The sequence below is a fragment of the Oncorhynchus kisutch genome, linkage group LG8 (assembly GCF_002021735.2).
Source record: "Oncorhynchus kisutch isolate 150728-3 linkage group LG8, Okis_V2, whole genome shotgun sequence".
NCBI lineage: Eukaryota > Metazoa > Chordata > Actinopteri > Salmoniformes > Salmonidae > Oncorhynchus > Oncorhynchus kisutch.
In genome coordinates, this window is record NC_034181.2 from 35,754,285 (window position 1) to 35,778,655 (window position 24,371).

Consider the following 24,371-nt stretch of genomic DNA (forward strand, 5'->3'; position numbering starts at 1 on the left):
GTTGTGAAAGGAACAGAAACTGGCTAATCTTTAGTTGACTGACTTAGCCGTCAAGGTAACTGTTCTTTAACAGAAAAAAACTAAACTAGTGTTTATTCGCAGTGCTGAGCTAGTATTGTAACTGACATGTAACGCTGGCTAATGTTTCATCCCCTCTCTGCTGAAGTGAATGAATAATCTACGCTAGTGACTAGCTACCACACAGCCAGGTCAGCTCTAGCCTCTAGTTATCTGTCAGATAGCGATATGAGGTGGTTATTATTACTATCTAACAGCAGTTGTTTGTATGGACATGTTTTGTACACTTTGTTTTGTTTGCATGGACATGTTTTGTACCCTTTGTTTTGTTTGCATGGACATGTTTTGTACCCTTTGTTTTGTTTGCATGGACATGTTTTGTACCCTTTGTTTTGTTTGCATGGACATGTTTTGTACCCTTTGTTTTGTTTGCATGGACATGTTTTGTAGCCTTTGTTTTGTCACATTTCAGAAGTAAATGAACTTGGCAAGCTTTCGCTAGTTGGTGTACCATTAGAGAGAGAGCACCAAAAATTGGCTTACATAAACTATTATTTTTGCCTCAATCAAACTAGACAATGTGAGTTGTATTAGTCAGTATGTCAATGTAGCGTTATTGATCTGTCAGTTTCCCTAGTTAATTCCCTACTTTTCACACTGACACAGTAATAAACAGCTCTAACATTAGAGTCTTCACTATCATGGTGCACAGAAGAGGTCTGTGCAGGACCAATTTCTTAATCCCACAATGTTATTTTAGGCATATGTAACGCAGCTCACTTGCCAGCCATGGTCCCAGCAATTTTGTGCCCTATAGGCAATATCAAATGTGCAACAATACCTTAAGAAACAGGTTAAGTTACCAGAGATTCTGACTTATATTAGGCTATCTGTATTACTGAGCTATATCAGCCAATATGCTAGATGTAGATTGAAGCAAGCAGAGTAGGAGAGACTTGCACTTCCTCTTGAGCTATTTTTATAGCCTACCTTTAAGGAGTGGGAAGAGTTTCAGACTGAGAAATATGGGTGATCACTATTTAGGCCTATTTCTAGGCAATGTAGTAAATTATGGCCTAATCACAGGCCATTTTAGGAAGTACATTTCCTTGGAAAGATATTTAATTGAGACCACACGCGCACCTGATTTCGCAGGTATGGCTACTGAACTGGAAGCAGCAGTGTCACTTGCTACATTTTTGCATAATCCTATAGGATATAGCCTACCATTTAGGAGGACTGTTTACAGGCAGAGACAAATAAATGGGTAATCCATACTTATTGAAATTGAAAAGGCGCAAAGCTCACTCAGCATAGTAGCCTAACCTATTGTGTGTTTTCCTTTTCAACCACGATAAAAACATTTGATTGCACTTCGACTCACTTTGGTTGAATGCCTTCCACTTCTTTTCATTATCAATGTTTATTTACAGACACTGTAGTAAACTACAGTCTAATCATATTTTTTATATTTTATTTTAAATTTGACCCCTTTTTCTCCCCAATTTCGTGGTATCCAATTGTTTAGTAGCTACTATCTTGTCTCATCGCTACAACTCCCATATGGGCTCGAAAGTCATGCGTCCTCTGATACACAACCCAACCAAGCCGCACTGCTTCTTAACACAGTACCATCCAACCCGGAAGCCAGCCGCACCAATGTGTCGGAGGAAACACCGTGCACCTGGCAACCTTGGTTAGCGCGCACTGTGCCGGGCCTGCCACAGGAGTCGCTGGTGCGCGATGAGGCAATGATTTCCCTACCGGCCAAACCCTCCCTAACCCGGACGACGTTAGGCCAATTGTGCGTTGCCCCACGGACCTCCCGGTCGCGGCCGGTTACGACAGAGCCTGGGCGCAAACCCAGAGTCTCTGGTGGCACAGCTGGCGCTGCAGTACAGCGGCACCCGGGAGGCCCCTAGTCTAATCATATTTAAGTTAATTTCATCGCTTACTCTATTTCAACAAGGACACACATACTAGGCGCCCAACTAGGAGAGGTAGGCTACTGAAGTTGAAGCAGCGGATTCTGAGTGTGTGATTAATACGAAAAATATGTACTTTTAATACAATAGGTAGGCTAACGCTTACAAAGCAGAAAGAGGACAGTTTCAAATAATCTGTGGGACAATAAAAATAGTTTCATCCCAAAGTCGTCTGTCGTCTGATTAAGGCCTGCTCCCGACTGTAGTATGAAAAATGCCAAACGAGCCATAATCTCTGTCGGGACCAGCAGGTCCAACACTATGCTCATCATGTCTTAGCAGGATCAGACGGTGACAGGGGTCCCAGCAGGGTCAGACAGCTAGGGAAGACCAGTCTTTGGAGCTCAGGTGAATTTCGCAGTATATTCAGTGAATGATACAAAGTTCCATCTTGAATTGATGGGTAGACCTACAGTAGCTACATGACAGCAGGCTAAGTTTAAAGCTACAGTCTGGGATCTGGGAATAATGTTCATTTCAATTATTGAACCATTTCTTCTATTTTGCACACCAAGGTAATTATTTGTCATGCCTCATTGTAGGAGGATCAGCTGGTGACAGGGGCCTTAGCAGAGTCAGGCAGCCAGGGAAGACCAGTCTGTGACAGAGGTGAGGTAGATTTTTGCAGATACAACACTTTATTCCCTCTGTCCAGCAAACACTGGACACATCAGATGCTATTTTAAGGCAGTCTGACAAACTGTATTAAGGGTTGATAGATGCTTTTCCTGATGATACAAAACATGTCAAACACAAATGTGAGGAAGACCTGGGAGACGCTACTGATGATGATGAATGGATACAGATATGTTTGAATGCCCAGTCATGTTCATATCATCTCAGACATAAAGACCATCCATATAACATACTATATATGCCAGTGAAACTGAATATCATGCACTCACAAAATGGTATTATTCTGCTGGAGGTGTAAAGCACAAAAGGGGACATACTGTATGTGCATGTGTCTTGTGAAGGCTGGCTGAATTCTGGCAAATAGCATGTTCTGTTATCTCAGCATGTCTACAGATTCTCCCTTCTCCCTGTTTTTGTTTGCTTGGAAATGTTGATACATGTTGATGCCGTTTATTACTGTGTCAGTGTGAAAAGTAGGGAATTAACGAGGGAAACTGACAGATCAATAACGCTACATTGACCTACTGACTAATACAACTCACATTATATCAGACCTACTGACTAATACAAATCACATTATATCAGAAGAAACTGTGTAACCTAGCATTTATAGTGGCTAATAAATGCATTGCCATTCATTGGAAGGTTGGTTATCCTCCCACAATGCATGGAATAAATGTCGAGTTATGTACTGTATCACTACATTTGTTTTAAGATTAAAGGTATACTGTTCAACTTTCATAAGGTATTTTATGGACTACTGTACGACAAAATGAGTCTGTTTTGAAAACCTACCCACATCAGGGGAGATTTAGGCAATCCCTAGCTGCTGGGCTGCTCAGTCCTGGCCCTGGGGATCTGCTGTACTGTTGTCACTCTGGCCTAACACACCTGAAACCAATAATGAATGTTTCACTAAATCAAATGTAAAAAATGGTCACATGCGCCGAATACAACAGGTGTAGTAGACCTTACCATGAAATGCTTACTTACTAAGATCCTAAAGCTGAGTTGGGTGTGATTGGTTGGGGCACTACAGGGACGTGGACACCTAGGGGCAGGACGGGGTGTTCCAGCTGTATTGTGTGCAAGTAAAAAGCTCTACGGGACTATTAGGCCTACGATATTAATTATATGGAGGGTGTACTGTTTCTGTGTGTTAATGGATAGGGGTATATGTGTTTTCATTCATCTTTTGTTTTCCAACCCTTTTCCTTGAATTACATTTTTTTAAATGGGAAGGAAGTTGGGGAGAGAGTTGAGTTATTGACTTGACTGGTGGGGGTTGGGCATGTAGGTGGCTCAGATTGGCTGGGCGGTCTGGCTGGAATTTGATATAGAGGAGGTCTTAAAGACAATCAAAAGTTGGGTTGGCTGGGTGGTCTGGCTGGAATGTGATATAGAGGAGGTCTTAAAGACAATCAAAAGTTGTCTTTGTACTTTATTTGTAGGAGTTGTTCATTTGTCAGGCTATTGGTTAAAGGTGCAACACAATATTTATTATTGAATTATCATGGATCTGGTTCAGTTTTATCAATCACTTAAACATATTTAATCATCTCTTACCTAGCTTGATGACTGTGGGCATTTTTGCTTGCTTTTTGTTGTTCTAAAGATGGCTAGAAGGACCATGGGTCATATTAGATTATGTAGAAATGCAGGAAATGTGCTTTAAATGTCCCCAAAAATGGGAAGGCCCCCAGACCGCCTGCCACGTTATGTCCCCCTCTGCAAATAGCACTGCTGGGTGATTTAAAAAGTCATAGTCAATAATATAATAATACCCGGAAGCCAGCCGCACCAATGTGTCGGAAGAAACACCGTTCAACTGGCGACCAGGGTCAGCCTGCAGGCTACAGGCCCACCACAAGGAGTTGCTAGGGCGCGATGAGCCAAGTAAAACCCCCCCCAGTCAAACACTCCCCTAACCCAGATGACGCTGGGCAAATTGTGCGCCGTTCTGTAAGACTCCCAGCCATGGCCGGTTGTGGCACAGTCTGGGAATGAACCCGTGTCTGTAGTAATGCCTCTAGCACTGCGAAAATGTTTGTAAAATATGTCAAATCTATGAGGTTCAGTACATTTGTGTGTACCTGTATGTCATTATCACACACTATTTAGTTCAGTTCTTTGCACCCCATCATTGTGAGGTATTGTTTGTTTTGTGACACTTCTATTCAGAGCTCTGTTTTTTTCCCCCTTAATTTAATCCTCCCGTGTATGATAGTTTTTGTCTGTCTCACTAGCGATGCCTTTTGCCTATTCCCTGCCTGTACTTTAGCCGGATTTCCTGTTATCAAGCTATTGCCTGATCTCCCAGACAACGTTATTAGCCCTTTCCCTGCCTGTACTGTTGCCTTTTTGGACCCCCTGTGTATGACATTCTGCCTGCCCCTGGACCCAGCTACCTGCTTCCCTCCTGTGGTCCTTTACAAATAAACACCTGATGCGCCCTGTGCTTGAAACCAGCACTATGTCCCTTACAGTTGTTCATTACAGTTAGATATTACTGCACTGTCGGAACTAGAAGCACAAGCATTTCGCTAGGCTCGCATTAACATCTGCTAACCATGTGTATGTGACCAATAAATGTAGATTTGATTTGATTTGAATATTGTCATTCTTGTGCAGCAGGGGTCTCTGCAACACCTGCCATAGACCTTTGCCCATGTTTCAGATGTTTTTTTCCCCTTTCACTCTACATGCCCAATGTATCATTATTATGTAATGATTAGAGCATCAGTGTGTATCTTGCTTGGAAAACAGGACGAAACTGAGTTGTGAACAAAAATAGCTTTGAAGAAAGAATGAACTGATCACGAAAGCTGTACATGACATCATTACAAATATAATCACTACCATACTACATGGTTTGATCTTCCTTCAGCCTCAGTAAGGGACCCAACCAAACTACCACCTCATTCCTTTGTTGTTGTAAGTCTCACAGGAGGTCAAGCCAGGTCACTCATGGGGAGAGAAAGAAGGATAATGTTTCTCCCAATTTTCACGACCCTGCTATGTCCAGCCTATGAGACCAGGCTGTTGGAGATTGGATACAAATAGGGCCCAATTCTGACCCGAGTTAAGCACAGTTATATGGAACGTAATTCCCTTCTTATACACTTTTCTGTATTTAAGTGCCTTTGAAACGGGGTATGGTAGTCAGTGCCAGGCGCACCGGTTTGTGTCAAGAACTGCAACGCTGCTGGGTTTTTCATGTTCAACAGCTTCCTATGTGTATCAAGAATGGTCCACCACCCAAAGGACATCCAGCCAACTTGACACGACTGTGGAAAGCATTGGAGACGAATTGAGGCTGTTCTGAGGGCAAAAGGAGGGGGGTGCAACTTAATATTAGGAAGGTATACATAATGTTTAATACACTCAGTGTAAATGACACTTGTTTTAGATATATTTGACCTTATAATTGCTGGGGATGAATGTGAAACCAGTCGTTTAACAGCAAACGGAAGCATATCAACATATCAACTTTCCCACAATAAAGTTTATGAAATGCTGTGCTATTATGCAGAATTTAAATTATACTGCCTTTTAACTTGCAGGGATGAGCACTCTCGAATGTCTAATAACAACACATATTCAACTGTCAATTTACTGTTAGTTCCCTTCAGTTGGTATAGACTACATTATCATTCCGTTTAATTACATTCTTTAATTTACCTTAATTTGCTTCCTATGTAGACGCTGTCACAGCCATGTGGTTGTTGATGAGGATCATTAGTAACAGTTGATAATATATATTTTTAAATATATTTAAATCATTATGGAGCGGAGTGCAGACCAATTCTTAACAGCTTGAACTTGACGCATGGCGCAATACCTGGCCGTGTCATCACACAGTTTCATGGTTAGTGCAGGCAATAGACGAGGGTACAGCCTACTGTTGTACACTATTCTCCCTATTGTAATTCTATGTACACTAGTTTTCCAACATGACCATGAGTTAAAAGAACTGAATATGGCAATTTTCAGAATGAATCAAACCACTGTTTACTTTCTTTCATGCATAAAGGCTCTCCAAACCTGTTTTTTATGATTCATAAATACTTTCATAACCCTAAATAACCTACAAGATCAGACTATTTTTAAATCTACCGATTGGTGCTGAAACGGAGACAAATAAACATATATTTAGATGGCTTTCTTTCATTGATCCCTAATATTCTGAACCCCAATATATTCTATTTAGTCTGTCGAAAAAATTCTAACTAAAAGGTACACTGTATTTAAAGGGATGGCTTACGATAAATGTATTGAAAACACTATTGACTGAAAATTCCGTGAGAAAATCTTTTGGCAAACAAGTGGGAGGGTTTCCAGCGGTATAATTACATTTATTTGGAGTGCACAAGGGAACCACGTCTGCAAAGCCCATTACACACCTTTATAAGTTAAGTCTGAATACCAGCTACTGAGAAGTGCGTAGGAAAGGTTTCATTTCCTAAATCTGAATCAGGCCCATATAATCCATGGTCTGTTTTGCATTTAAGATGACACATGGTCTTTGTTTTAACAAAGGGTACTGACACAAACCATAACATAACTGAAGATGTGAAAATTTGTTTCTTAGGGCTGGTTGCTGGACAACCACACATTGGTTGTTGGAATTGACCATTCCTGACAGGTTATTGTCAGGGAGATATATATACACAGTATATATATAGGATGTATAGCTGTCCCTCTCTGTAAAGAGCAATGTGATTGTCCCAGTGTTGCTCACAGGTGAGAGGAAACAGAAATCCTTTGTTGATAAACGGAATACAAGGGCCCGAAGACATCACGCCGGGGTCTGCCATTTGAGACAGACTGAGGCAAAGAGGCCTAATGCAGCCAAGCTTTATTAGCCATTTCACCCCCACTCAGAGAATGATCTCACTAGAGAGCATTGCTGCACACAGTTCAGAGACAAATGTGCAGAGTCAAAATCATTGGTAACAACAAAGGAAATCAGTCCCATTCAACATTATATAATCTTCAACATTATATAATCTGTGCAACTGATAAACAGACAGAGTAGCTTCGATTCATAATACATTGGAAACAGCTTTGTTTTAGGGTTCAAGGGCAAAACACTACAACAACAACAACTAAGGGTATTTTATGCGCTGTAATGGAGCATCATGTTTGCACTAGTCTTTAAGATTACTTCATCTGCACAAAGGTATTCACCTCATAATTTATCTGTCTGACCAATAGGGGGCCAAATAAGGTAGGAGAAATGAGGTGGGTGAGAGGGACGCTGAGTTCAGTGTTCATCAGCCACTCTGGCCCTGGTTCATGAGAGTTACCTTGTAGTGACAGGGTTATAAACTGTAAGCAAGAAGTAGGGTGGGCACCAAAGCCACAGGAAGTAAGGGTGGGCACCAAAGCCACAGGAAGTAAGGGTGCTGAGGGTGATGTTGCACCACTTGAAAAATCCTAATAATAAAACAAATATAGACGGCTGTAGGGCGGGCAAAACTTTTTCTTCAGCATCTCCGCTTTGGCAAAAAAAGGTAGTTGTATAATTAAGAACAGTATCTCGCCCTGTCACTTTCTCTGCTATTGTCATTCTAAAATAATCCAGTAAGAACAAAACCCTGTCGTCAAACATTTACATCTAAAGGTGCAAAGTTAAGGGCAAAGACACAAAACATCCACATCAAATTCAATATTTTTCTTGATCAAGTAACATGGAATACAACCACTTTTTGTGCAAAATACAAACCACTTAATGGAAATGTTCTGTATTGTACATTGGCTGTAATTGAGTAAACTGAGACATCAAGTAGTTTGTGATGATATGATGTGGCTTAGTTGGTAGAGCATGACACTTACAATACTAGGGTCGTGGGTTCAATTCCCAACAGAGACCAGTACGAGATAGTTTGAAAATATATGCACTCACTACTGTAAATTCCTCTGGGTAAGAGCATCTACTGAGAAGGAATTAATAGATCCTTTCAGTTTTCACATATAAATAAGTTCCAAAGTATTTCAAGAAACTGGAAAGCATATATCAAGCAAGTATTTTTTATATTCTACAAATTTTAGCAGATTAATTGTTTTGCACAGATAATTATCACACTCAAGTTACAAATGCTGGTAAACACTTAAAAACATGGAGTTTAAAGATTTTTCAAAAAAGTAGTACACTGGGCCTTTACTAGTCCTGTATTAGGGACGGATATATATCTTCAGCTCTGGACAATTTGTTGCACCCCCCACACATCTGCAAAAAAGAATCGCAGCATCCCCACCAAAACTACTTCCCGCTGCTATGGTGGGCACAGCACTGGATTCTTGGAAATATATTCCCTAGAAGGTCATGTTCTTGTCGAATGTCCACTCAAGCCTCTCAGTCCTTGAAAAGCTTTAGCTAGTCAGTAATTTCGGGAACACTTTACTTGACACCCAGCGTCGTAACACGTTATGACACAGTCATAACCATGTCATAATATGTCATAACAGCTGACGTAACTTATCACAACCTGTTATAATATAGTCATAACACTGTCATGACACATATATTTAGACCTGTTGTGACATATATTGCGTTATTTTATGGCTGGTTATGACACCTACATACGACTGTAAAAACCCTGGAAACCTACCATGGAATTATTTTATGGCTGGTTATGACATCTACCTACATAAGAGTGTTACCGCAATTTCTAAATCATTCACACATTCATACACACACACACCTCTATAATATATTTCTGTGGTTTGTGGGTTGTGATTCTCTTTCAGGCAAACGGGATTTATTATGGCATTTTCCCTGTACCTAACTGTCAGTAATTAAATAGACTGGCAATGTTCAATTCCTCAATCCTGTTATTTAATGCCCACAATTACTGAAATTAACATAAATGGAGTTTCAGGGAATGCCTTGCTGCGGGTGTTGCAGCTTTTTTGTGGCTGGTGGGACTGGTGCCCACTTGGAGATGGGCACCAGTCCTAGGGCAACGTTTGGGGAAAGAGTGTTGTTATGACGCATTATTTTCACATCAAAAACACAAATGGTTATATGTTATATGGAAACAATTACACAGCTTGCTGCAAACGAAATGGGTGTAGCCTATATGTGTCATTATCAGTTGCCTGCGCGAATAGCTAAACCTTGGCCAATGAATATCGAACCAAATATAAATAACAAACTTCAATAGCATTTAAAAAATATTTATTGTTGAAGAATAAATTAAATTTGAGTTTCACATATGTTGTTTTTCCAAAAGACTAAATGCATTCGTTTCCTATTCTGGTTATTGCAGGTAGATCATGTGTTTTGAATCAATGTTAGCGCAGCACAAAATGGGTTAAATGTCACGTGGTAGCGGGTGGTATCACTCGAGGCTATAAAATGTGTATTTGAAGTAAGAGAACAAAGAATCAGAACCTATATAAGAGTCCCCAAGACGCTGCGCAGTCACTCTTTGGCATTAGAGAGAGCAGAGAAGATTACTGCCGGTGCACTCTGCGTCCACGGGTCCAGAAGAAGAAGATGATGATGATGCTGACTTCTATCCTTCTACCCTGCGTCTTTACGCTGCAGTGCCTCCGAAGCATGCATTGTTCGCCAGTGCCAGAAGGAAGCAGGTACCAAGCGGCGCCGGTGAGTGCAGTATACTTGAGTTTTATACATTTTCTTTGTTTGATAATATCTCTCAACAGTCAAAATTAACTTGATAGTAATTACTGGAAGTTTCATCGGTATTGCAAGTTAACCACTATCCGTGCATTTCAAAATCACCTGCTATTTCAAATCATGCACACATGAGAGTGCAGAAAAGTTTGCTTTAGTTCTCATTCCCAGTTTTCCAGTTCAGATTTTCACTGCAGTGGGGGAAAATCTTTTTTTCCTTCTTTTTTTCTTCCTGAATGATCAGTGTGCGATACCTACACTACAGTTTGCTTGCAGTTATGATTGTGCTGAACCCTGGTTGACAGATACCAACCTGCTAAATGTTTAAAACTAATCAGGCAAACAAAAAATGTAGATGTTATGTTCAATATTATTAGAAGGGTTCTATGTCAATACTTAGTGCTAAGATGATGCGCCTGCCCAGTGGACAAAGTGTCATATCTTTCAATGATGACCAATACATGACAGGAGTAAATCACAACATAAGATTTAAACACTGGATCATTAATCCTAAACAAAAAGATGTCTCGGTCAAATACATAACCATCCCAGGATGGGACTAAGTCTAAGAAATGTTTCATTTAGAAATTCCACAAAGCCGCTGCCACAACATTGACACTGACATTAAGAAGGATTTTATTTTCAACCTTGGCTACCATGGCACAACTGAAAGTCCTGGGCATGTGATCAATAGAGAAGGTAATTGAGTTCTTGTCTCTGCAAGGCAGGAATTATAATAACTGGGCTATAAATACATGTTGTCAACAACCCCATGAATGAGAGGATAAAGAGATATTGCTGATAACTTGCAATATTAGCCTACTGCCTCAATTACAGAGATTATCAGGTACTTTAAGATGAAAACTGAAAAAAGAAAAGTGACATCAATTTGAGAATGTTTGAGGTACTGTAAACCTACTCTATAAAGCACGAAGTATGGTAAACGTCTCCTCAATGGAATGGAGGAAAAGTTGTTATTTTAGTTTCTACTCTCTTCCTTTTACTGAAATGACTTGCACCTGTGATGGCAACACATACAAATAGTAATTCACTGTTATGCCACTGGGCACACACTGTTTGAATCAGTGTTGTTTCCACATCATTTCAATGAATTTAAGTTGATGTCTAGTTGGTAACTGAACTGAAAATCTGTAGTCTTGTCAATTTGTTTCCCATTGTTGACAAAAGAGTGGGTGAGTATACAAGCACAGACACGTTTCTCTGTATGTGGCATCTGGGTCAGGAAACACAGTGCCTGTTTGCTCTCTCAGGGAAAATGGAGGGAAGGGAACACGATGGGCTCACTGTTTGGATATCTCTTTGTGAATAAAACCCACGTCCCTTTGTTTTTCTTCTTGTTTTGCTCCATTAGTTCTGTCCTCTGGCCAAATTGACTGCTAGACACTGTGAGACCAGAGAAATTACTAGCCTCAGTTAAATAGCATCCACCTGTTGAATTAGGCTACAGCAGCTCCACATCACTGGAAGGCTCCAATGAAATGACAAGTTAGAACGCTTTGAAAAGCCCTCCCTCTTGAAAGGTGATTGGTTTCTGTAAAGCATCTGCAAAACAGAGGAGGGTTCCTGAGGACCATAAAAAATTTAGAAAATGAATACGATCAGTTCATGCAAGGTGAGAGTCGCATCATCCCCTTGATTCTCAGCTCAGCACGAGGAAGTTTGTTTGCCAGGAAAGATAAGCAAGCACAGTAAGTACCCAGGGAATTTGTCATATATCTTCCATTGCCTGGTGTTACTGATTGGGGCTGATGTATTGGATTAAGGAGGATAAGGAGGCAGATACCAAGGCATGTGTTGATAGTGGTGCATCGATCTCTCACCTCATGGGTTTAACCCTCTTTCCTGTTATAGTGAAATAGTTTGTCTTTATTTGCTCAGCTGTATATATGCACTCTCCAAATCCAGACCACATCTGATTTCGCATGTAAACATTCACTCAAGAAGACCAGCTTCTCTCTTCATAACTAGATTCACTCCAGAATGCTTACCAAGTTTCTCAGTTTTCAGAAAATACCCTCTAGTATTGTTCTAATAGGAACGGGTTTTAGTATCCTTCTAAGTTCTTACAAGACATAGTGAGATCTGACAGAATGTCCACATGTTATAATGTCAGGGCTTTAGTATAGATAGAGAAACTTTTCAGAGGCGCCTTGTACAGACATGTTGAGTTGTGCTTTTGAATACCACTCTGCCAGATCCTCTCCACTGCATTGGCCCAGAGATCTTGTCATCAATGTTACCAGAAGCTAGACGTGTCCATACATGTAATGAATCCCCCTCCTAAAACACGTTGGTTCACATATACAATGATAAAAAAGCCTGAATCACCCACTTTCGGGGTGTACTACTTCAAAAATGGGCTATTTGCATAGTCAGCAGAACAGAAGATGATGGACTGACTGAGTGGCAGCCAAAGCAGTGAAAGCACAACACCACTGTGTACTGGGTATACACTACATATGTACATAATTACATATGTGTCCAGCCTGTACACTCAATGGCTATACACACAGAACACCATATACAATACATGCTGTAAATGTAAATAAAGGCAAAGTTTCCGGTTCAACCCGTGACACCATGGAAGTGACCTTTTACCTTTACCCTGTTGGGAATCTGAGGGGAAGAGCTGCGCTTTCTCTCACCTCAGAGGCTAGACTGGTTCATTTGATTGATGAGGGGGGATAACTTGTCAACAACACTCATTTCTCTTATCATTTCTCTCTTTAAAACATGTTGAGTGCACACTTCTACTGCCTGTTAGCCATGATTTACAACGTACTGTATATAACCCACACTTCCTTTCGCATGCTGTTGGGTATATATATATGTCTTATCACCAAACTAGATTAGAGAGCAACCCTAACATCCATATATTGAGTTGAATTCCAGTTTGCAAACTCTACAAAGTGAAATGCAGGTGAAAGACTGAGAGTTCTGCATAGTGTTCCTCCCCTTGTTTAGGGGCACATAACTCAGGGTAAGGCCCTCTCGTTTTGAGGTCTGGAGCACATTCCACAAATCCTGCTGGGCATTGTTCCCATTATAGTGGGGCAGCTATGCACATTTTGTGATAAAAGCTCAACATTTTGCACATAGGTAGATTTATAGACCCTGAAAATATTTAGATATGAAGCCACCCCAGATTTGGCCCATGGGGGGGAGTGGCAGCAATTTTTCTAAATGGCCACATAGGGTAATACTATTTCAATATTCAGAAGGACTATATTGAGGCAAGCACACCACATTTGACACAGAGGTAGATTTATGTAGCCTGAAAAGATTAAGATATGGAGCCATCACAGATTTGTCCCCTGTGGGCCGTGGTGGCCATCTTACAAAATGGCCACTGTTGGTAATACTATGTTACAATTCTAAACAATTTATTTTGTAAACACACCAAATTTGGCACAGAGGTAGATTTATGTACCTTGACAAGATATATACAGTGCCTTGCGAAAGTATTCGGCCCCCTTGAACTTTGCGACCTTTTGCCACATTTCAGGCTTCAAACATAAAGATATAAAACTGTATTTTTTTGTGAAGAATCAACAACAAGTGGGACACAATCATGAAGTGGAACGACATTTATTGGATATTTCAAACTTTTTTAACAAATCAAAAACTGAAAAATTGGGCGTGCAAAATTATACCTCACATTCTACCTCATCTCCGCTACACTAATTTAAAAAAAAGACCTACATTGCTGTGTTTCCTTCTGTACTCGTTGTAATATGCTGTGTGTGACTGTTAAACATTTTGGTTTTGAGGATATCCAGAGCAAGAAGTAAAGCCCAGAAATAGGACTTAGTATATGCAATTACCTTTTGTAGATTAAAGGTTTGTAAAATAGTGGCACAGTCTGCAGCCTTTTAGTAAAATGATTGTGGCTCCATATCTTAATCTTTTCAGCATACCTCAATCTACCTCTGTGCCAAATTTGATGTGTAAATCTCAAAATAGGCCTTCTGAAATGTAAATTGCATTACCATCTGCATCCATTTCATAAGTTGACTGCCACGACCCCCAGAGGTCAAATCTGTGCGGGCTTCGTTTTTAAATTGTTTCAGGGTACATGTGTCAAACTTGGTGTGTTTATCTCAAATAAAGTCCTCCAAAACTCTTAACATTGTATTACTGACAGTAGCCATTTTGTAAAATGGCTGCCATGCCCTCCAGGGGCCAAATCTGGGGTGGATCCATAGCTAAATGTATTCAGTGTTCATAAATCTACCCCTGTGCCAAATGTGGAGCCTTTATCTTGAAACAGTCCTTCTGAATTCCCAAAAAGTTTTACTGTTGGTGCCCATTTTGAAAAATCCTTCCACGCCCACAGTGGCCAAATCTGTGGTGGCTCCATATCTAAATGTTTTCAGGGTACATCAATCTACACCGGTGCCACATTTTCCGCCACAAAAATGCACAACACATTTTTGCAGCTATCGGTCACCTCACAACTCCACAACACTATTGCCTCACAGAGCAGAAGTTAGCTACCAGAGGGAGGGTGGTCATTTCAGCAACATGGTATCTTAACCCAATGACAGAATGATTATCTGGTATCTGTTCTTCATTTAGAATACACTGCAGTACACTACCATCTCATGTTCTTAGTGTATTAGGGAATTGAATGTGTTTTACAGTAGCAGTGTCAGAGGAAATGTACTGTAAACCCTTTTTTGATCCTGAATTCACCACAATGGCTCCTGAATTGCAATGCTGCAGGAGCTGTAAACGGCCTGCAATTGTACAACTTCAAAAAGCCATGGAGACGCTGTGCCTGACAGAATTCCTCCTTTTTGTCATTTACGCTCGAGGTATGAGTTAATGAGCATAGCCATTTCCTCTGGGTTCTGCAGGGGGATATTTACTGAACTAGTTCCTATGTGTAATGATAACTGACAGTACAGTAAGCTCCAAGCCCACAAGATTTTCAGTTATTTTTGACCTCTCATACTCCCACCTAAAGAAATATTTACAGGCAATCATGTTTAGGCAATGTTTTTATTTGATATTTTACCTTTATTTTACTAGGCAAGTCAGTTATGAACAAATTCTTATTTTCAATGATGGCCTAGGAACAGTGGGTTAACTGCCTTGTTCATGGGCAGAATGACAGATTTTTACCTTGTCAGCTCGGGGATTCAATCTTGCAACCTTTCGGTTACTAGTCCAACGCTCTAACCACTAGGCTACCTGCCGCTCCAATGTCAATGTATGCATGGATTATAATAAAAAGTCATGCACTTGGATATATATTTGTACCAAATCTGGTGTTCTCCAATGATAAAAAAAAATAAAAAAATCTAATAAATGTTGCTCATGTTCCTGCTTTTTCAAAGGGATGGCTCCAGAGGTCTGATCTCCACAACCTGAAGAAGAGAGGAAGAGACCATCCTCAGGACACACTCAAAGACACAGCCTTGACCAGAGGAGACCCTATAAGAGCAGCCCTGGTAACTAACAGCACTGAGGTGTCTAACCGCCCCCGCTGTGGGGTCCCTGACTACCCCATGCTGAAAGATGTCCTCTACAGGGGGAAACACAGGCAGAAACGCTTTGTCCTGTTCGGGGGGCGCTTGGAGAAGACTGACCTCACCTACAAGTAAGGAGATATTATTATTATCATAGTATAACCACACTGTTGAACGGCTTGTATGTATTTAGAGATGGACGTGGACCCAACCAAGGAAATATCATTTTATATATGACATGTTTTGGTGGATAGTTGCCAGTACAACTGGTTATAAAGGTACAGTATGCCCAGAATCCAGTGTTATTCTATCCATCATTTGTTTATTTTTTAAGTCCCCTGTTTTGGTCATAGCTCTTATATTCTAACTCAACAAGGCAAGCAGGAGGTGCACTCTCATCCCGTTTGCCTCAAAAACAAAGTGTGTCTCTGAAAAGGAGGAACCTATGATGTTATTTCTTTGCCTCCTCCGGAGACTCACGGCATGGAGTGTCTGGGCTGGGCCCTCTGTCGGCTGGATGCTGCCTCTCTGTCTGTGTCCTCTGGTTCCTCTCATTGTGGCTGTTCTTTATTTTATTTTATTTTTTTACCTTTATTTAACCAGGCAAGTCAGTTAAGAACAAATTCTTATTTTCAATGACGGCCTAGGAACAGTGGGTTAACTGCCTTGTTCAGGGGCAGAACGACAGATTTGTACCTTATCAGCTCGCGGGTTTGAACTTGGAACCTTGGAACCAACCACTAGGCTACCCTGCCGCCCCAATCATAATGCATGGTATCTAAAGAGCCCCTCAGAGAGAGGAGTAGAGGGCAAGCCATGATGGGCAAATGAGACTGCTGGAGTTGAGCAATACAGTTGTCTCAATGTGCCCAGGGATAGGAGTAGGGCTCGCCTGTGTCATGGCAGTGTTACATTGGGAGCCCTCATACTTAGGACAGTGGAATCACTGGGTTTGCCAAGGGCTTGAGTTTTTTCTTATTTTTTCTAGTGTGTTATTGACTTGTTTATTGTTTACTCCATGTGTAACTTTGTGTTGTTGTCTGTTCACACTGCTATGCTTTATCTTGGCCAGGGTCGCAGTTGTAAATGAGAACTTGTTCTCAACTAGTCTACCTGGTTAAATAAAAAGAAAAATAAAATAAATAGTTTGGATAGTTCACTTAGGCATTCATTTGATATGAATACACTTCTTTGATGATTCCCTAATTAAATTTTAATTGTTGAGGTAAGCTCTCTAAAGAGTTTCTTTGTTTTAATGTAATAGTCATCCTGGGTGGTTTTACCTGAGACAGCTCATGTAAAGGTGAAGGAAGAGGACTGTTATACACAATTATCTTACAAAGCCTGCGGGTCTATGTAACAGCACACCTCTCTGTTGATTTGATGGTTAGATATCAAATCAAATCAAATTGTATTGGTCACATACACATGGTTAGCAGATGTTAATGCGAGTGTAGCGAAATGTTTGTGCTTTTAGTTCCTACCATGCAGTAATATCTAACAAGTAATCTTAACAAATTCACAACAACTACATTATACACACAAATGTAAAGGGATGAATAAGAATATGTACATATAAATATATGGATGAGCGATGGCCGTGCGGCATAGGCAAGATGCAGTAGATGGTAAAGAATACAGTATATACATATGAGATTAATAATGTAGGATATGTAAACATGATTAAAGTGGTGTTATTTAAAGTGACTAGTGATACCTTTATTAATTCAATTTATTTAAGTGGCCAGAGATTTGAGTCTGTATGTTGGCAGCAGCCTCTCTATGTTAGTGATGGCTGTTTAACTGTCTGTTGGCCTTGAGATAGAAGCTGTTTTTCAGTCTCTCGATCCCAGCTTTGATGCACCTGTGCTGACCTCACCTTCTGGATGACAGCGGGGTGAACAGGCAGTGGCTCGGGTGGTTGTTGTCCTTGATGCTCCCTCTGCTGTTTCCTGAAGTCCACACACATTTCCTTTGTTTTGTTGATGTTGAGTGAGAGGTTATTTTCCTGACACCACACTCCGAGGGCCCTCACCTCCTCCCTGTAGGCCGTCTCGTCGTTGTTGGTAATCAAGCCTACCACTGTAGTGTCGTCTGCAAACTTGATAATTGAGTTGGAAGCGTGCATGGCCATGCAGTCATGGGTGAACAGGGAGTACAGGAGAGGGCTGAGAATGCATCCTTGTGGGGCCCCAGTGTTGAGGATCAGTGGGGTGGAGATGTTGTTTCCTACCTTCACCACCTGGAGGCGGCCCGTCAGAAAGTCCAGGACCCAATTGCACAGGGCCGGGTCGAGACCCAGGCTTAATGACGAGTTTGGAGGGGACTATGGTGTTAAATGCTGAGCTGTAATCAATGAACAGCATTCTTACATAGGTACTCCTCTTGTCCAGATGGGTTAGGGCAGTGTGATGGCGATTGCATCGTCAGTGGACCTATTGGGGCGGTAAGCAAATTGGAGTGGGTCTAGGGTATCAGGTAGGTTGGAGGTGATATGATCCTTGACGAGTCTTTGAAAGCACTTCATGATGACAGAAGTGAGTGCAACGGGGCGATAGTCATTTAGTTCAGTTACCTTAGCTTTCTTGGGAACAGGAACAATGGTGGCCATCTTGAAGCATATGGGGACAACATACTGGGATAGGGATTGATGCGCATGCTCTGAGGACGCGGCTAGGGATGCCGTCTGGGCCGGCAACCTTGCGAGGGTTAACACGTTTAAATGTTTTACTCACGTTGGCCATGGAGAAGGAGAGCCCACTGGTTTGGTAGCGGGCCGTGTCAGTGGCACCATATTATCCTCAAAGCGAGCAAAGAAGTTGTTGAATTTGTCTGGGAGCAAGACGTCGATGTCTGCGACGGGGCAGTTTTTAAAAATGTTTATTTATACGTGATTGACTGATGAGAGGGAGGTTATAGATATGTAACAAGGCTGGTGGTCTATGGTGTGTTTCTACAGATGATGGTGTGTGGAGTTTACAGTCTCTGATGTATATATCTACATCTCTTCCTTCCTCAGAGTGGTTCGCTTCCCCTGGCAGATGAGTGAGGACAAAGTGCGGCGTGTCCTGCAGGAAGCACTGAGAGTGTGGAGTGAGGTCACACCCCTCACCTTCACTGAGGTCAGCAGTGGAAAGGCTGACATTGTCATCGACTTCACCAGGTATGAATGTGGTACAGTAAGTGTATTCAAATGTCAGTACAGTATGTGTATTCAAATGTCAGTACAGTATGTGTATTCAAATGTCAGTACAGTATGTGTATTCAAATGTTCGATTTCAAGTTACTGAGTTACTAAGTCCCTTTCCTGATATGGAGCTCTACTGTAGGTACTGGCATGGAGATAACCTGCCCTTTGACGGGCCTGGGGGCATTCTAGCCCATGCCTTCTTCCCCCAGACCCACAGGGAGGGCGACATCCATTTTGACTATGATGAAGCATGGACCCTTGGCAACTACATGGGTGAGTGTTTGCTTGGCAGTGAACATGCAAGAATTATGAAGAGTTGATTTGCATAGAGCTCTATGTAAAATTAGTACAGTCAGGAAGTAGTTGTCAGCTATGTGGTTGTACTGTGTATCCCCGTAGGTGTGACCCTCTCCCTGATTCCACTGCAGGCACAGACCTCCTCCAAGTGGCTGCTCATGAGTTTGGGCATGTTCTGGGCCTGCAGCACTCCCGGGAACCGGGTGCCGTGATGTCCCCTTATTACAGCTTCTCCTATCCCCTGGAGCTGAGCGAGGATGACAAGCTGGGGATCCAATACCTGTACGGCCATCGTCCACATATCCCGCCCCCATCGCCACTATCACCACCACAAATCATCACAGAGACCAATGAGATCATTAGTAGTATCGTGAGTGTTACATCTTGCCATTCATATGTTTTGAGGTGCTACACAGGCAAATAATAATAACATAAGACATAAAATACAACTAAGATACTAGCCACACAAGAATACACATAATATGACAGTATGGAGATGCACTATTGATCCTCTTTCTGTCTCCAGCCTGACGTCTGCCAGACAGACTTTGATGCTGTGTCTATGATCCGCGGGGAGCTGTTTTTCTTTAAATCAAGCTATGTGTGGCGCATTCGGGAGGGGCGGCTGGAGGCGGGCTACCCCGCGCTGGCGTCCCGCCATTGGAGGGGGATTCCAGAGAGCATTGATGCTGCCTTTGAAGACCAATCAGGGAGTATCTGGTTCTTTCAAGGTGAGATGTTGGCTGTCTATGCTGTGGTTAGTCATGTCTTATGAGTATAGAAAAGCCCCAAGTTGGAAACAGGCAGGTAAATATACATGTAGGCAGACAAGCAGTAAAATTACTGCATTATAGCGTTATGCCTTTTTTGGTTACCCAGAAAAGTGTTCTTCCAAGACCAAATTCAGCAACCTTAAGTAGGGCATGTCAAGAGTGACAAGGGTAGCCAATAGTTATGTAAACTATGAAAACTTAGCCCAGATACTTCCAGGGCCACAGCAGGGGCATCAACTGTATGAAGTTCTCTCTCTCTCAAAGGTCAAAGCTACTGGGTGTTTGATGCAGAGAGACAGATCACAGGGCCAGAACCTGTGCGGAGGCTCGGCCTGTCAGTCTCCCACATCCAGGCAGCCCTGCTCTGGGGCCAGGACAGCAGTTACAACACCTACTTCTTCAAGTCAGGCAGCTACTGGAGGTTCAGCCCCAAGGAGAACCGCGTCCACTCTGTCTACCCTCGCAACATGCAGGACTGGAGCGGCATCCCCAGTGATGTAGACGCAGCCTTCAAGGACCAATACGGTAATATATCTTATGAATATAAGCTTTCAGCTTTCAATTTTGAGGTGAGTCCTACACTGAAATATTCCATGATGGAATAATTATTGGATTGTATTGAGTAGTCCTTTTCACTCAGACACTCAGAAGGATAAGCACCTTAATTGGAACGCAGTGCCTGTACTGTAACATGCTATGCATGATGTCAGAGCCCAGGGTCTCTGCCTCACAGAGCTGCATGGGTTTTGACCGACAGCCACTCTGAACTTGATCACCACGCGACAAGACGTTTCCCCCATCCCTCCCGCTAATCGTGCAACTTTAGCTAAATGTTTGTTGTTTGAGAAATGCTGTAAATTACGGATTATAATAAATACCACTTGGATGTTATACAAGCAAGCCAAACCCTGTGAGTCCAAATGTGCACTTCACATTTCCATATTATAAAACTCATGTAATATACTGTTGGAATTCTGAACTTACGTGCTCGCAACTAGATTTAGAATTTTGGAATGTTGACAAGTGGCTGTTGGGATGTCGAGTGTGCAAACATCACTATTTTTTATGTACAGTTACAAGATGACATGGCGTCATACCCTGAGTTGTTCAGAACAGAATGTGCTTCTGTGTTTCTCTATTGTGTAGAAAATGAGCTGTGGACCACTCATCTGAATGCACTCATGACTCCATTCTATGATCACTAAAATTACTATCCGTTTCTCTGAACTGCCTTGTGAAAGTCTAACACTGTAAGATCGTACTTGATAATTTAGCTAGTGATGTTGGCAATAGAACCAACTTTCAAATTATGCCCACCTAACCTAGATTGTAATTTATAATTGACCGTTTTTGTATTGCGTAAACAACAACAATAATTATGGAAAGGCGGGGATGCAGGGCTGTGATCCAAACAAAACAAATACAAGTGTGCTTGCTCTAGTTCTTCAACGGCACAGCTAGGAGAGATAAAATAAGTTGAAGACTCTTCTTTGAGTCATAAAAGTACATTACTTGGGAACTGTCTCCACTTGGAGACACCAATTAGTCCTCTCACTCAAACCCTTGTCATTTTTTTGTCTTATATTTCACCTACCCCACATTTTCAGGAATATTCTTAGCATGTTACTGAATGTATCCAGGATATTTTCAGATTTCTTTAGCAATAAATGCAGCGAATAGTACAGTAAATGTAAAATGCACAGAAAATCAATCAAAATCAGGGTAATGTTTGGATTCAGTCTTGTGTCAGGTGAACTGTTGTGTCCTCACCTTTAGTCTAATCATTTTTCCATAATCTCCAAACAGTTCCCTTTTAATTGCTACCATGGTTATGCATATGTTTTCTGTAAGAAACATTTCAATGTAGCCCAGTTCTTATAGGCCAATTCCCACGAGTGTAATCAATTTTTTTTTTTATTGACAGGCTATGCCCACTTTATCCGAGGGAGGCAGTACTGGAAGTTTGATCCTGTGGAGATGAATTTACTACAGGGGTATCCTCGCTATATTGGAATGGACTTCTTTGGCTGCCTAAATGCATGAATAATCAGTATTAAGTGATACCGCTGTCTCAAGATCAAACCCAAGTCCAGGTTTAGTCCAACTATGCTCTCGTACTGATGGTCTTCAAATACAACATTGTAATGTTGTGCATTTTTTGGGAACAAGACCATTGCATCGACAGAGGCTTCTTCATCTTCTTCCAAATGTTGAAGAAACAAACTATTTAGAAAGAGACTTTATTTCTTTTACTTGAGTGAGTTCCAAAAGATGTGTGTTCCTCCTCAAATATGTTTTTGTTTAATCATGATCTTAACACTTTGAACGGACTAGATCCTTTTTTTCCTCTCAGGGAAACACAAATTCAAATGTTTCCTCAGAGTTTGGACTTCATGTGCAGCTATGTACTTGTATTTATTTGTTACTGGGTTCGGTTCTATGGTCAGGAGTTGCGATGTTCAAGACCATGGGCTGACAGTACAGTGCCATCTACAGTCCAGTACCAACCAATTGCAGGAGGTTATTTTTAACTATATTATGATGTATAATTTACTCCAGAGATGTTGCAGCATAAACATGTTTGCTTTATTCTTAAAGGGAAATATGTCTAAAGCACTGCAATTAAGGTGCTAAATCTGTTAATCACTGACAATCAGGGACACCTTTTGTTCTCAAATGTTATGAACACTTACTCACAGTCTTATATGTATGACATCAAGTACATTATCTTGTCACATTTAATTTCTCTCTAAGATTAATATACTTCATTCAATAATGTTCCACCCATGGTGCTCTCAGTCAGTGCAAAGGGATGGGGTGAACTTGGTGCTGCATTATGTGAATCTAAGCCATGAGGATAAGTTACTTTTTGGATGACTGCAGTTTGTCAGTGCAGGACACTGATATATCTGCTTTACTGTAAAATACACTACCGGTCTAAAGTTTTAGAACACCTACTCATTCAAGGGTTTTTATTTATTTGGACTATTTTCTACACTGTAGAATAATAGTGTAGACATCAAAACCATGAAATAGCACATACTGTATGGAATCATGTAGTAACCAAAAAAGTATTAAACAAATCAAAATATATTTTATATTTGAGATTCTTCAAATAGCCACTCTTTGCCTTGATGACAACTTTGCACACTCTTGGCATTCTCTCAACCAGCTTCACCTGGAATTATTTTCCAACAGTCTTGAAGGAGTTTCCACATCATAAATATATATTTAGATTTGTTTTAACACTTTTTTTGGTTACTACATGATTCCATATATGTTATTTCATAGTTTTGATGTATTCACTATTATTCTACCATGTACAAAATAGTACAAATAAAGAGTAGGTGTTCTAAAACTTTTGACCGGTAGTGTATGTATTTGTGATATTTTGTGTTTGACAGCCAATAGCTGCAGCCTGGTGGATAACTTGTTTTTAGTCTGTCTCTTCTAACATTTCGAGTGTTGACTATAGAGCTCAGAAGTATTTCAGGACATAATTGATCTTTAATTAAAAGAGTCATTATATCGGTTCTAATTACATATTTACATGTTTTTCTACTCAAATGTCACATTTACTATGTAAATACAAATATATGAATTCTGTACTGTGTTTTGGTACAAATAAAATATTTCAGCCTGAGTACATTGTCCATTTTTATGAATCAGATAGATAAATAGATAGATGGATGAATATGAAATTAAACATGTAAAGTGTCCCATGTTTCATGAGTTGAACATAAAGATCCCAGAAATGTTCCATACGCACAAAAAGCTTATTTCTCAAAAATGTTGTACACAAATTTGTTTACATCTCTGTTAGTGAGCATTTTTGCTTTGCCAAGATAATCCATCCACCTGAAAGGTGTGGCATATCAATAAGCTGATTAAACTGCATGATCATGATACAGGTACCCTCTAAAATGTGCAATGACACAGATGTCTCAAGTTTTGAGAGAGCGTGCAATTGGTATGCTGACTGCAATGTTGTTTTAGAGAATTTGGCAGTACGTCCAACCGGCCTCACAACCGCAGACCACGTGTAACCACGCAAGCCTAGGACCTCCATATCTGGCTTCTTCACCTGCGGGATTGTCTGAGGGAGGGGGAGTTGATGGATGCTGGGTGCTGAGGAGTATTTCTGTCTGTAATAAATAACTTTTGTGGGCAAAAACTCATTCTGATTGGCTGGGCCTTTTTTCCCTTGGTGTGATATGAATATGGTACATCCCATTAACCTATTAATAAACAAATTAGGCATATTTGGGCAGTCTTGATACAATTTTTTTTACAGAAATACAATGGTTCATTGGATCCGTCTAAAACTTTGCA

The 24,371-nt window shown here is 41.0% G+C and overlaps 1 protein-coding gene across 1 annotated transcript; it reads left to right on the forward strand.

The window, feature by feature from the left end:
- The first annotated feature begins 9,992 nt into the window (after nt 1-9,992).
- On the forward strand, nt 9,993-23,682 carry mmp11a (matrix metallopeptidase 11a). Its single transcript, XM_020488733.2, has 8 exons — nt 9,993-10,254; nt 15,648-15,910; nt 18,799-18,942; nt 19,109-19,242; nt 19,398-19,636; nt 19,793-19,997; nt 20,304-20,564; nt 21,964-23,682. Exons 1-8 carry the CDS (start codon nt 10,144-10,146, stop codon nt 22,080-22,082), a joined length of 1,476 nt encoding a protein of 491 aa, XP_020344322.1. The 5' UTR covers nt 9,993-10,143; the 3' UTR covers nt 22,083-23,682.
- The last annotated feature ends 689 nt before the right edge of the window (nt 23,683-24,371 follow it).